The sequence below is a fragment of the Lutjanus erythropterus genome, chromosome 4, assembly GCF_056507025.1.
Source record: "Lutjanus erythropterus isolate fLutEry1 chromosome 4, fLutEry1.hap2, whole genome shotgun sequence".
Lineage (NCBI taxonomy): Eukaryota > Metazoa > Chordata > Actinopteri > Lutjaniformes > Lutjanidae > Lutjanus > Lutjanus erythropterus.
In genome coordinates, this window is record NC_139320.1 from 9,223,202 (window position 1) to 9,238,364 (window position 15,163).

General features: G+C 37.7%; 1 protein-coding gene across 2 annotated transcripts in view; it reads right to left on the reverse strand.

The window, feature by feature from the left end:
- LOC146328058 (transmembrane protein 87A) overlaps window positions 1–14,289 on the reverse strand; it is a 35,262-nt gene extending 20,973 nt beyond the window's left edge. The window contains exons 1-11 of one of the 2 annotated variants that reach the window (XM_084716896.1): window positions 13,024–14,289; window positions 8,120–8,192; window positions 7,494–7,591; window positions 5,904–6,026; window positions 5,699–5,755; window positions 3,999–4,061; window positions 3,044–3,100; window positions 2,588–2,711; window positions 1,248–1,309; window positions 253–436; window positions 41–140 (exon numbers count right to left, since the gene is read on the reverse strand). In XM_084716896.1, the coding sequence (XP_084573022.1) occupies window positions 41–140; window positions 253–436; window positions 1,248–1,309; window positions 2,588–2,711; window positions 3,044–3,100; window positions 3,999–4,061; window positions 5,699–5,755; window positions 5,904–6,026; window positions 7,494–7,591; window positions 8,120–8,192; window positions 13,024–13,161 (1,079 nt within the window). In that variant the 5' untranslated portion in view covers window positions 13,162–14,289. The remainder of the gene's footprint in view (window positions 1–40; window positions 141–252; window positions 437–1,247; window positions 1,310–2,587; window positions 2,712–3,043; window positions 3,101–3,998; window positions 4,062–5,698; window positions 5,756–5,903; window positions 6,027–7,493; window positions 7,592–8,119; window positions 8,193–13,023) is intronic. The other variant, XM_084716895.1, reaches the window with a different exon arrangement.
- Between the last annotated feature and the right edge of the window lie 874 nt (window positions 14,290–15,163).

A 15,163-nucleotide genomic window follows, 5' to 3' on the forward strand; every position in this document is an offset into this window, starting at 1 on the left:
TTAAAACTAGAACTAGAACCATGAGAAGAAGACAACTCACTTGACAATTCCATATCCCAGACTGGCAATGATGACCAACACCCGGGCCAGAGTCCTCTTCACTGCAGAGAGCACCTCAGCAAACACCACCGCCCCCTGCACTGCAGGACGACATCATGACATCATCATCACTCACCTCCATCAGTCCAGGAGAATCCCCTGTGTGTGTGTGTGTGTGTGTGTGTGTGTGTGTGTGTGTGTGTCTCCACCTACCTGACAGGCCGTCGTATCTGATGCTCTGGAACTCAGCATAGTAAACAGCTTTCTCCAACATGCCCAGGAAGATGACGCCGCCGATCCAGAACTGGATCCTGAGCAGGTCCCTCCAGTAACACGCAGACAGAACCAACCACAGCACGGCCAGCAAAACATATACGATACACATCACCATGTAGAACTGGAGACAGAAGAAAGACAGAGACACTGAGGACTCTGGGATAACTAACTGGGATAATTTGCCAAATATAATAGATACTGAAGGGCTCCTTAAAAAGAGCCTTGGACATGAGCTTTTGACTTCAAATGATTGAACTTTGACCCCTTGGTCCACTGTAACAGTGTCAGTGACTTGCCTCAGTGTGAAAAGTGCAGATGTTCTCATTGCTCAGTCAAGTTCACAATAAGAAAAATGAAATATGAAATATATGTCCAAAATAAAGCGGCAGTTTTTCACTAACCCACTTTTTAAAAATAAGAAACCATCCTGACCCAAATCAAAATACATCCGTCCATGAGCTCCACCTATTTTCACATGTTTGGACCTATTTTTAAACTAGTGATCAATCTGGCAATAATTGTTCCACTAATCAATTAGTTTTTCAGTCCATAAAATGTCAGAAAATGTTGATTCTAACAAAAGAAGCTGGCAAGAAATCATACAGTTAGTTTAACTCCAGATCATATTACACAAACTAAATTCATGTTAAAAAAACTTATTGCAAAAGACGCAGTCAGCTGGTTAAAAGTCCTTCATCTGCTGGAACCATCCATTCATCTGCAGACTTTCTTGCTTTTTATCCAACAATAGTCCTTTTGTTCCTGTAATTGTTGCCCTCTGCTGGTCCTGCGCCGTCAAACACACCTATACGTTTGACAGTGACCCTCCCCTGGTATCCTTAAGTGGATCAGCAGGTCTATGACACTTCAGTGTGAAACCAGACATTTCTATTATATATCATCTGTGTGTGTGTGTGTGTGTGTGTTCTTACCACCATCAGAGGCCACTCAGAGGCTGATATGTAGTCATGAGGACCTTTCATGCTGATTTGCACTGGAAACAAACAGACACCATCAGATCAGCTGGAAATTGCTTTTCTACAGTTAAACCTGCAGTCATGAGGAACAGCAGGTACTTGTGCTGTTTGGTTTACATTGTTGATTGATTTATGCAGCGTACTTTATGTTTGCTCTTTGTGTTATAGGAGCTGAGATTCCTTCTATAAGCCTCTTGGGGGGTTTTTTTAATGTCAACTGCAAAATTTGCTTTTTGCTTGTCATTCTCTTTTCAGTTTATTTGTACTGCCCTGTTTTATTCTGCAAATAAATAAATAAATAAAAATAAATATAATAAACCTATTCAGAACATCCAGAGCTCAGGATCAGGCTGACTGAGGGATGCACAATAATCTCAGTTTGTCATCACTGTTGGCCCATAAAAGCTTTAAAATAAAACATATTCTGTTGATATGACAGGCAGATGAGATGACACTTTAATTGTTCAACCACAACACAATTATATTTGCAGTGTGAAGGTCTTTTTTAAGTGTCTGAAACAAAGAGCAAAGTTGATATTTGCAACGACTGAAAATGTGATTTCCCATCTGAAGAGCTGTCATCCTGCTCATTACACTGAATTTGATAAGAATTTGTTATTTTACAAAGTGAATTTGTTTGAAAAGCGTTTTATTTTCATCATGAGACTCAGCAGAATAATAAGTTGACAGAGACTTGATGTTCTTTGAAATTAGGTGGAAAAAAAAACAAAGTGCCTGTATCAGCATTTGGCCAAACTGAGATGGTCAAAAATTCAATGTCATGCATCCCTGAACTGATCCTGACATCTTTAGGTGTACTGCACCAGTTACAAAAATCTACAATGTTTATGTCTGTGTGAACCATATGTCCACTTTCTAAACTACCGTACTGTGCTTAAAGAATGAACTCTGACTCTCACACGCCATCCATTCATCCATCATCTGCCAAACATAAATAATGATAACGTAGGCTCACTGTCTGCTGTCCTGCTCTATTTTGTAGTAAAAGTTGCATCAAAAGTCATGTTCAATATCAGTTTACAGTCACTGTTTCAGTATTTTGTTGGGGTGCAAAAAGGCATCACAATGACAACATCCATAAAAACTGGACTATGATAAAAAATATCTCTGTCACAGATCTTAAATGTAATCAGCTTTTCAAGAACACTTCAGAGAGCAGCTGAAGTAAACAGAGGAACAGACTGACAGGTAATGATTTAACAGGCAGTGCAGTGTGTGCTGTGTTGCTCAAAGGAGTGTGTGTGTGTGTGTGTGTGCGTGTGTGTGAGACTGACGCTGTAGAGTCCAGGGGGCCGGGACAAGGCCTCGGCTCTTGATTTCTTTGATGTTGAGGATGAACATGTAGGGTCCGTCCTCCCAGCTCTCAGCCACCACGTCGAAGTCAGAATGAGGCGCCGTCTGAGCAACACAGAGATGAATTTTAACAGAAGTATATCAAAGGAACCATCTGACATGGGGCAGAACACAGGCAAAACCTCACACTCCTGACATTTAGGGTCTTTATTTTGGTTTAAACACTTGAGGTGGAACCGTGAACTTTGATAGGACGTCTTCTCGGAGGGAGAAGTAAAACGGCTCCTCCTTCATGTTGAAGAGTCAGAGAGGAGGAGCAGGATGAGTGAGAATGTCACCTGACCTGTAATACCACACCTATACTGTATATCTCTGAAATTCATGCCAGGTTGGTTCCATTAATATGTTTAACTAAGCCACAGTTCTGACTGACTGACCTGCTGAACAGCGTTTCCTGTTTCTGCTGAAGCTCCTTCTTTCTGTACTGCAGCAGGCTGAGAGACACAGAGAAACAAAATCACTGAATTCAGTCCAACATGCTCAAACATTTAATCAGTTAGCATCCAAAATTAATGAAGAACCTCCCAAAACATGCATTTTTGTTTAAAAACAAACAAACAAACAAACACAAAATTTAACAGACTGTAGGAGAACCCTGAGTTCTGCATGTTGTCAGTGGAAAACGAAAGTGTGGGGTTTGGTTTAAAGAGGAGCCGACCCTGAAACGATGAAGAAACGCAGTCAAACATGCAGTCAGATCAGCTGAATGCACCACTGCTGACACCCCAGGACACGTCTCTCATTTCCCTGAAGATTTTTCTTTTGATTTGTCATCCAAAGATCACTGACAGAGACTCAAGAAGACAAGCCACCATCAAAATTTAGAGGAAAAGGCACCGAGCCACAAGTGTAGGCTATGATGTACATTTTTCTTTAGGAAACTTTATTCAACTTTGGTCACAGTGAGCTGTGAACCTGATTTTTTTTTTTTTTTTACCATGATTCATTTTCACTTGAATGAATTTACTCTGTAATTTTTTAAATACATTTTTGTGGGTCTCTAAAACTCAAAGATCTAAGTTTAGGTAAAAAGGAAAAATAAATTATCTCAACAAAAGATCAGGAGTTGGTAACTTTTTTAAAGCTTAAGAATTTGAGTTGGGCTTGAAACTCAAAAGTCTACTGTGGTATGTTGCCTTGAAATTTTTATTTTTCTCAACTTTTTCAAAGACCTACATCAATGATAAATGAAAATTAAAATGTTAAAAATAACTGTTATTGATTTCCATGAATTGAGTTAAAGAGCCACAGGTTGCTGATCCCTGAACTGTCCTTTACTGTCCCTATGTTCCCTTTTCTGTTGTTCTGTATGAGTGAGTTGGATGTTCAAACCTTTGGTTTAGGAGGCTCCAACTCCCTCCTCCTCCTCCCACCTGAAGCCTTCTCTGTGGTTGACTGAAAAACAGACAGTAGATTTCAGGTATTTTAAAACGCTGATAACAAAAGATGCTTCATGATAACTAAGTTTTGTTTCACCTGAGCAGCAGAATGTGATCAGGCCTGATAAACCAGAATGTGTTAACAAAGAGACAGAGGTCTGCTGACAGAACAGGAAAAACGAAATACACCTGCAGACAGCTGGTAGTTTACTACATTGTACCTGTGACAAACATCAAAGCTGTGTGTTCTGTTGCATTAATGGATTCTGGTGTAGCTTCAGTGACAGGTGTCTCCTCAAACACACAGCGCTGTCAGCTGCAGACATGCAGCACAATGTCTGTTCTGTTTTTCCAATAAGTTTCTGATGCTGGTGGAAATTGTTGAAAGTGAAGATGAGGCCACAAAGTTACCTGCAACTCCAGTTATACATACATACATACAAACTGTATATACACAGGTTCATCGTATTCAATTAACGCTCCATCTGTAGAGTGATGTTAGTGTCAAAAATAAATCCTGATAGTTTGACTAAATATAGTAACAGTAGAGACAGAGAGGAGGAGACACTACAGTGATGTTAAGTTTAGTGTACCTGCTCTCATAGTCACATGACGTCTCTGTGCTCAGACTCGTGTCTCTGTTCTCTGCTGTCAGACATGTTTTACATCAATGATCTGCAGCAGAGTTTCTCATCTTTCTCATGAAACACAAACTTATTCTACACTTGAGCGTTATGAAAGTTTGGTGGTGCGACGCAGCACAATGTCACTTCTGTGGCTGTTTTCAACGCCGTCTGTTTAGAGGAAATGAAGAGGAGACACAGGAGAGAGAGGAGGGAGCGCTTGTTTTGTGTTACTGCGGCAGCGGGTGTCCAGTGAGAGCGGTGCAGGCAGAGACAGGAGGACAGAGAAGACAGAGGAAAGTTACAGCTGCAGCTCCTTGATGCCAAAAATGAAACATATGAACGTCCTAATGAGACGTATCGATACGTTAGTGCTGCATCGATTTGTTTCTGATTCATCTTCATCCTTTTACTGATAAAGGCCGTCTGAACTGATGCACTCATATCTTACACATTAAAGTCTGATCCATTGGATGCATGAGTGAATCATTACAGCCCTAGTATTTGTATTTTACTTGAATTACTTTACTTGCGCCACATTCCAACATCAAGACTGATTTCAACCTAAATGGACAGAACAATAACAAAGAAAAGACGTTTCACTGGTGGATCCATCAGAGTTTATCACAGAGGACAGATGGGACGAGACGGAACAGACGCAATAAGACGGAAACAACGTAAAAGAAGTGACAAGACAACAACAACAGATGTAAGAGGACAGAAACAATGTAACAAGACAAAAACAACATAAAAGATTTAACATGACGAAAATGATGTAACAAGATGAAAACATCGTAAAGGATGTAACCAGAAGAAGCAGACAGGGAGATTCGAGTGCAGAGAAAAGGTGAGGTTCAGCTGGATTTGCATAGAAGGTTTCATTTTATTTCTAATACGTCTCTGAAGATTTTTTGATATCAGATTTTTACCATCTGATCTGCCCCGAGACAGACGGAGTATAAATGATTCAGGATCCATTTGTCATGAAAACAGTTAAAACTCTGAGACAGAAGCAGGACGTGTCTCTCACCTCTTGCTGTGGCAGTTCTGTCAGTCGTTTCTTCTCCTCAAATTTATCCGGGATAAACTGTGTCGTAAAACAAACACAACCACTTTAAAATACAATCACACATATGCTCAATTTATAACTCATTTATTTGCACTGTGTGTGTGTGTGTGTGTGTGTGTGTGTGTGTGTGTGTGTGTGTGTGTGTGTGTGTGTGTGTGTGTCTCACCATGTTGGGTCTGACAAGTGGCTCGCATTTGATGATAGGATACTGGTGAAAAACATAATATCCACTTCCTCCTCCTGGTTGGACTGCATTTGACCCGAAGTAAATCTCCCCAGCTGTTTTGCTCTGCAGACAAACAAACAAACAAACAAATAACATGAGGCAAAGACACTAAAGAGTTATTTATTTATTTAGATCCACACATATCAGCTGGATCCAAAATGTCACATCAGTAATGATGAAGGTTCATTCAAAATGTCACAAAAAACAATTATTTTTATTATCAATGAATCTGTAAATAAACACCCAAAGATGAGCCTCAGTGATCCTCAGTATACAATACCGTTTTTTTTTTTACCATAAAAAACTGTCACTTTTTAAAAAAATATATTTCCCATTTTATTATTACTGTAAATATCAGCTTTGTTTCTCCTGCTTTTTTATAGTTTTGCACAGTTGTGTACTTTTCATTCTGTATTTATTGTCTCTGCGCTCCTGTACACTTTACTTTTTACACTTCTTATACTTCAGTTGTCACTTTAAAATGAAGAGTATGTACCATGTTCTCACATTAGTATTAGCATTGTTACTGACATTTTACACCACGTGCAGCACAGCTGCTATACGTCTGCTGTGAACAATCCGCTGCAGCCACAATACATTAATTACCACCGGAGCAGATTATGTGTATTTACTCCAAATGTGAAGCAGCACACTGCAGCTACAACAGGTTTGCATCATGCAGCAAATAAAGAATAGAGTGCTGCCAAACCTGCTGCACTAAGTGACTTTAAACACATAAATTTGCTTTAAAACGATGTTCTACATGAATATGTACCTTTCTTGTCTTATTTTGTGTAGGTGCTTGTGAACACAACATGGGGGGGCATTCAAAGGGCTCACCTCATAAACCATTTGAACACACCGTTAGTACCAGGCAAGGGGAGGAAATGTTTTTCAGCAGTGATGACAAAATGTTTCTCTCCAGGGAAAATATTACACCAAACTCCCAAATATGACTTATTAACATTTCCTCTCTAGAAATATAGAATAAAAGGAGTCACATGTTGAGAACCAATTCAGCATTAATATAATCCATACAGACGAACTGTATTTCTGTACAAATTTTACTTTTTGTATTTTATCATCTCAAGTCTCAACTCAAGATTTCTGACTAAAGCAGCTGCTTGGTGGCTCAGATACACACTGAATTAAACACCAACTAGGTTCACCATCTATCAGGTGTGCGACTGCATTTGAGGTTTTCAGCTGTTACCAAAGTAACAGTCTTGTTTGATGCTGAGAGGACGCAGCCTTTCTGATAACATTATACGTTTGACTTATCATGATTATGAACTATTTTTGGTCCAAAATAGCACAAATGTTTTAAAAATAGCAATGATCACAGTCTAACAGTGGGCGCTCCATCACTCAGGTGCCTCTGAACGATATTCTCATGCACCCCTAAAATAAAAGCTATAAATTAGGGGTGAGATGGAACCTGAAATCTGTTTGTCATTTTTACCAAAAAAAAGGAGACTTTAATAATTAACAGTTTATCAGAATTATTGAGAAGAAAACTGTGTGTCTCACGTCCAAGCCAGAAACTTCATTGTAGCAGTGCGAGTTCCTCAGATACCAGGACACATTCAGCTGGACCGGAGACGAGGCATTACAGGTCTCTGCCATCACTGCACACACACACACACACACACACACACACACACACACACACACACACACACACACACACACACACACACACACACCAGGTTAACAACAGGCAGCTTCCAAACATGACTGACAGGTGTAAAAAAAAAATGACTTGAACAGTCTGTGTTTTTTGACACTTGTAGTCTTTGACTCACAGAGAATAAATATCTTCTCATCTGACAAGAGAACTGCCTAAAATGTCAGACTGCTCCTTTAAACCTACTACAAGCTGTTTTTTACAGTCTCAGTCTAATACTGAAACCGCTTTAAGCTAAAGAAGAAAACCAGATCATCTGGTTATTTTTATATAGTTATCCTTCATGCCTTTAATATAGGAGATTTTATTTAGATTATTTTATTTGTGATGTTATATTTAGTGGTTGTTAGAGTGGAAACACTACCGCTGTTGTCGACAGGGGGCTCCAAAGTCAACACAGTATTAAAGTTTGTTGTAGCAGTTTTAAACACCAGAGAAGAAGAGAGTGCTTGTTGTGATTGTCACTTACGTTTGAGGTGGATGAAGCTGTTGTTGAACAGAGTTTTAGTGAAGACGAAGAAGTTCTGCTTCTTCAGAGTTTCCTGAAACAAACAAACAACTGATGAAACTACAAACAAGCACTTTCTGTGTTTCAGATGCATCAGGACACAACAGACCAATCTTTAAACCAGTCTTTCTTAGAAAAACTTTGACCAGGAAATAAGAGACAGACGTATTTGACTATTTTCTAATCTTTTAAATAAAAATATCTGAATCAGTAACACAGATCAGGACTCCAGACTGCAAACAAAAGGCCAAACATGAAACATTTTTTTAGGGTTCATCCAACAACAGCAACTAATTTGAGTTTTAAAATTTTGATCACTTCACTCTAGAGCTGGGAAATATATCAATATTATATCTGTATGGTGATATGACATTAGATATCCTCTTAGATTTTGGATATTGTTAGTGTTTCATGCCACAGTGTGTGTGTGTGTGTATGTGTGTTGCTGGTAATGTTCTTCCTTCCTGGCAGCAGCTGCAGCCAATCAGCGATCAGGCAGCTCCTCCAGGATTTCACAGGTTTTTTAGGGGATTGTTGCAGCTAAAATGTCTGATTTCACAACAGCTACAAAACTGTGATGCACAGTGTGTTTTTTAGGTGTCTTTTGCAGTGAAGTTGTGGGAGCACGGGAAAATAGAAAAAAAAGTCATAAATTTTGTTCCACTGAGAATAAAACCACGTTTTGTTCTGAGTCTTAGAAATAACCTAAAAGGGGGGGGGGGGGTATATACATATGTATATATAACTGTCTATGACAATGACAAACGTGTTCTTTTCTGTACCTGTGACAAATAAAAAATAAAAGAAAACCAAAACACTGAGTCGGTTTATGGTGTTTGATCAGGGGACTGCTGTGATTGGTGGAACTAAAGGAAGCTATGATGATTGGTCAGCGTTGGCTGTTGTGTAGAATTCACAGTGATTGGTTGACTTTGCATTAAGTGTAACTTTTGATTTTGTCAAAGCACCAACACTCATTCCTACAATATGGTCACAATTTTGATATCAAGGTATTTGGATCAAAAATATTGCAATGTTTAATCAAATAATTCATTAGTTATTGATTATTAAATTAATCACCAACTATTTTGATAATTACTTAATTGCCTTGAGTAATTTACATGTGAATATTTCCTGGTTTCTTTCTGTTTGCGAGGACGTCATCTTTGGGAAACACTGATCGACATTTCTCACCAGTTTCTGACACTTTATGGACCAAACAACTTTATTATTGATTTATCAAGAAAATGATCAACAGATCAATTAATTAATAAAAATAGTCCTTACAGGAAGGACTTGAAAAATAAGTCCAACGTACATTTGTGTGCTCCATGTTTGGACCTATTTTTCATGGGAGAAGATTGTGACAGGAATAACTCATCAATTTAATTGAGAAAATAATTGACAGATTATGTGACAATGAAAATAATCGATAGCTGGAACCCTAAAATCAGTGTGATCTGCTTCTACACCAGCCAGGGAATTCAGAACATTTTATTTTCACTTTGATTTAATCAGAAATAAAATAAGTGTTAAGCAAAATGCTGGTTGATGATTTTCTGCTTCTGTTACAATCACAATGTTTGAAATGTTTAAAATGTGGATACAGATTTATCGCAGTATACAAACAGAAAACACAGGAAGGAACATTTGCAGCAGATACCAGAGTGTGTTAATGACGAGCAGCTCTTCTTCTATTGTTAAATACTGAACTCAGCCCTGAAGAACAAACAGAGGTGGAGAAAGAACCGCGTTGCTTCCTGTTCTACTGTGACAACCAGGAACTAAAAGACATGTCAAAAACTGTGTCTGAGAAGAAAGAACAACAATCAGAGGTTCACTTCAATTCTATACAGACAGAATATGATGTATGATTTTCTGATGTTATGGATGAATTCATTTGTTGTGGTCAGATCTGTGTTTGAAGATCCTGCTGCCTTAAATTACAGCCACATTTAAAAGAAGATGTAGTCCCCAAAAAATATTTTATTTTCTCATTTTTAATTTGATGTCCAACGTCAATTCATCATTTTGCTGCAGAGCTGCAACTAATGATTATTTTCTCTTTTAATCAATTAGTTCTTTGGTCCATAAAATGTCAGAAAATATTGATTAAAGTTCAAGATGACGTCCTCAAATGTCTTGTTTTGTCCACAAGATATTCAGTTTACTGTCAGAGAGCAGGAAAGAAACCAGAAAATATTCACATTTAAGAAACCAGAGATTATTTAATAAATCAGAGAATTTGGACTTTTTTAAAATTAAAAATGACTCAAAATGTTTAATTGACTGATTGTTTCATTGGATTAAATTAATTAATTAAAAAAACAGTAATAATATATAAAAATGTCTCAATATCCAACAGTGACGATACCTATTGTGGTGTTGCTTTAAGAATTATTTCATTTTATTATTTTATTTTAATTTTAAAGAGGTCTGCTACTGTCTGCCACATTATTTTCATTTCTGCAGTTGGACAAAATTCAAACATTTATTGTCAGAGATAATTCATGCCAGTTTCTGCACATGCACAACCTACATGCTATTTTATTTATTTTATTAAGAAAAAGAAAAAAACCAGAAGCACTTTGAGTTAATAGGAAGAACAGTAAAACATTTGCAGATCCCATAATAAATAAGAGGTAATTACCAAGTAATATGTTTGATTTTTTTAAGGAATGACCCGTTTATTTGCCATGAAGCTATGGGACCTGGAAAATGAAGCATTACCGAAAAAACACATTTTATACGAACAAAAATTCTGCACACATGAGATTTACTATTTATTTGTTTTTTAATATAGCATTCAATATAACGTTGGTAATTTCTCTTATCTTTAAAGTGATACTGGATGTTTTTGGTGGTACTTTGCCAGTTTCATTTTCCATTTCCATGCAGTGGTGTAGTGTGACGAACAGCTGCACACATCTGTCTGTGGAGATGTGTCACTAGGTGCGTTCGAGATGAGCCAGGCCTGCGCAGAATCGATCAGCGGCGATCGCTGCTCAATGCATGCTGCTTAGATTTGTGTCCGATTTAATATATATATATATATATATATATATATATATATATATATATATATATATATATATATATGTTCTCTATGAAAATGAATCATAAAGCTTGTCAGAACGAGTCACACCTCCTGGGAACATCTTCACAGTTTAGATTAGTACATTTGTTACAAAAGTTAAATGTTTGTTCAAAAAAAAAAAAAAGTGCACAAAGAAGCAATCAGGGACATGACAAGAGATAAAATCTATACATGAAAGAGGCAATTAAGAGAAAAGAAGAAGAAAAGAAAAAGATAAGGAAAGAAAAAGTTAAATGAGATCTTTTTAAGTGTTAAGCGAGGAGCTAGAATAAATAATATTCAGATATGAGTGCACAAAATTTTCCAGCGTGGGCATTTTCAATCTTTCTTATGCATTTGATTATTAAATAAAGTTCATTTCTAAGTATATTCCACAATAGGAAGGATTTTGCATAACAACATTTGTGTATATACAATTTGCTAATAATGATGATGTTGTTAATTAGAAATTCAATTTTTTATTGTTCAAGATTACTCCTATCTGGATATCTTTGTAGGAAAAGAAATCTATGTTTATGGATTTGGAATTTAAGTAATCATGAAAGAATCTCCATAAGGTCTGTATGTCTCACAAGTATAAAACAATAGTTTCTTCATTTGTGTTGCACAAGTGACATTTATTTAGATCAGATTTAAATCTTCTTTTAATAAATTAATTTGAAGGGTATATTTCATTTACAGTTTTAAAATGTATTTCTTTGTATTTAGGAGGGATTAGGAATTTTAAAAAATTTGTTCTGATGGCCAAAATTTCAGTTTTCCCAGTCTTTGAGTCTAAATGTTGTCTTCGTTGGTCCAGGATAAACTGTATTTACCAGGTGTTGTCTCAGAAATGTATTATTGCACTTACTATGGAAGAAATCCATATAGTTTAACATTCTGTAATTTAGGTATTGGGATATGATTTAGATTGTTTTTAATTAACTGAATAAGTGTCATTGGGGTGATTTGTACCACCTTACTGTAGTTTTCTGAGGAGCAGTTTAAATTATACTTATCATTAAACTCCTCCAATATGAGTATATTACCATTTTCATCTATTAGATACATGATTGACCATATTTGTTTTTCCATAAACACAGTTTTTCTTTTAGTTAATATTACTCCATTGTTCCACAGTGGGATGCTGCAGGGCTGAAATGATGTTTCTATATAATCTTCCAGTGGAACAGGACTAACTGGTGGAAGGCAGACAGTTTAACTTCAAAGTCACATTTTAACAGAAACTCAATATCTCCCAATTTTTTGAAAATGACTGAAGGTAATGAGAACCATATTTCTTTGCCATTTCTTGGGAAGGAGTGAAGCCATTTGACTATTAATACCCTGTTTATAATTTCAAAATCGACTGTTTTAATCCATAACTTCATAACTTTTGAGTAATTCAGCTTTTTTTAATGTAGTGGTGCTTATTCTTCCATATAAAGTTTAGTTTGTTTATTTCTTTAATAATCCTAGGAGGTATAGCTACGGTAGATCAGCCTACTGACTCTGGATCAGCCTACTGACTCTGGATCAGGCTACTGACTGCAGCCTTTAAACAGACGCGTTCATTTGACGTCTCAGTGTTTGGCTAACGTTAGCTAAAGTTGTTTATATGTTTGTGACGCAGCGCAGTGAGCGAGCAGCAGCCGCAGAGTTTCAGATCCGCTTTAGAACCGAAACCAGCCCACAGCTGACCCCCTTCATCTTCCTCTGTCACCTGTTTAACACCTGAAGCTGTCAGCTAACAGCTAATTAACACCGACACATCATTCAGGAAACTCACACTGTCGACGTTCAGGTTCCATTTCCCTGGTTCTGACATGGCCCGTACCGGCCCGCTCAGGCCCGTCAGCAGCAGCAGCAGCGGCACCAAGGACCAGAGTCCCTGTCCGACCCGATCCGGACCAGCGGAACTCCACATTTGAGCCAGGACGAAGAAGAAACCAGCAACCGCAAACGGTCGATCCGCGCGACAACTCACAACACCGCTCACACTTCCTGGTTCCGGATGACGTCACCTGGAGGAATGATGCTTTCAGGGACCGGGGGATAAAGTGCGATTATGGTGTTTTCCATCTTAAAAATATAACAGTTGCTTATTTTGCTCACACTAAAGAGATGTAGTCCCTATCTATAACTAATAGTGAGCGATTAACATCATAATTTAATTCCTGTTTATTGATTAGTTAATGGTTCAGGTTGGACACTTGGATGTATTTTGAAAGCATTGACAGGAAGTTGTGCGATTCTAACATGTCCAATTTTACAGATATCAGCGCAGTTACTTACTGTGACCAGCAGAGGACATGAACAACTCTTCGGTTCAGCATGAAGTCTTTTTAATATATATTGTTACCATGTGTTTCTTTAAATAATAATAATACATTTAAATAGCATTTTCTTGAAATACGAATAATCTTGCTTTGCTTTTAGTACAGAAACTGGGGATGGAGAGACTTTAAGGTAAGACGCCTCACACTATTACTTTAATGATTAAGTTTGTCCGACAGTACTTTGATGATCAGTTTGACTCGCTTCTTTTAAAAACCCCAGAGCCTAATTTAACATCTTGTTCAAATTCCTTTTAATTTAGGGCAGCACCTAATTATTATTTTAATTAAACTAAGAAGCTTTGGATGAAAATGTATGTCATCATTTCGCTTATTATTTATTCAAAGAAAAACAACATGGTCTTATTTCACGATCTCCTGTAGATGAAAAATAATAACTACGCCATCAGTTTGAACGTTTCGTATGAATTAAGTTGTGTTGAGATGGCACAGATTCATGGGAACCCTTATTTGCTAAACTCTCGCAAGATTTGTACGCCTTGTTTCGTAATTGTGGACTTTTTTCTAACTAATCATGTTTCATAATGTGCCAACGCTGTAGTCAATTTACGGGTATGTTTCGGGCAGAAACCAGCTGGTTAGGTTTAGAGAAACACGATTTGAATTAAAATGATCGTTCGCAGGTCTGGGGTTCCCTTCTAGACATGACCATTACCTGTAGCCTTTTATCAAATTGGTTCCTGTTGTGACGTAAGATGTGATCTTAAACGCCGCAAGAATATGTTCATAGAGAGCCGCGTTTCTGCAAATGCTAACTTTAAGTTTTATGCAAACGGTACGGGAACCTGAGACTTGTGGAACTCTCGCAAGATCTGGACGCGTTGTTTCTATAGGTGTGTTCGAGATGATCCAGGTCTGCGCAGAATCGATCAGCGGTGATCGCTGCACAATGCATGCCGGTTAGATTTGTGTCCGACTTGATCCCGACTTGCCAAGTCCAAGATGACGTCCTCAGAAACAAGAAACACCAGAAAATATTTACAATTTATCAACTAAAATTGATTGATCGATGATCAGAATGGTTGGTGATTAGTTTTATAATTGATTAATAACCAGTTATTCAATTAATCACTGCAGTTGAATTTACTTCAGCCTCAGCTGCTTCCACCCTTTGAAGCACACAACATGTAGTAAGTCATGCCCTATATGATCAATAATTACCAATATCGACTGATATGAAACCTCTCTGTCGTGATGTGTTATTTAACTGTATCGCTCAGGTCTAGTTACTACGTTGTGATTCCTAACAAAAGACGCTGGGAGACGTTTTAGTGGCTCGACTTGACCTTCAAACAGTCTGAGGTCATCTGTGGGCACAGAGAAACCATGTGGCTTAAACAAACAGACACAAGTTATAAAAATGAACTCTAATAATTCATGATATCATCAGGACTGAGTTTGGAAACTCCAGCTAAAGACTAAGAGACTTCAGAGTCTAAGTTTTCCTGCTGACCCTTGAATGCACCATAATTTGTGTTTATTGTACAGTGTGTCCTCTCCAACACAAGAATCTAGTGGATGTTAGGACCTGGAGGACAACTCTGCCTGCCTGTCCGCCTGCCTGCCTGTGTG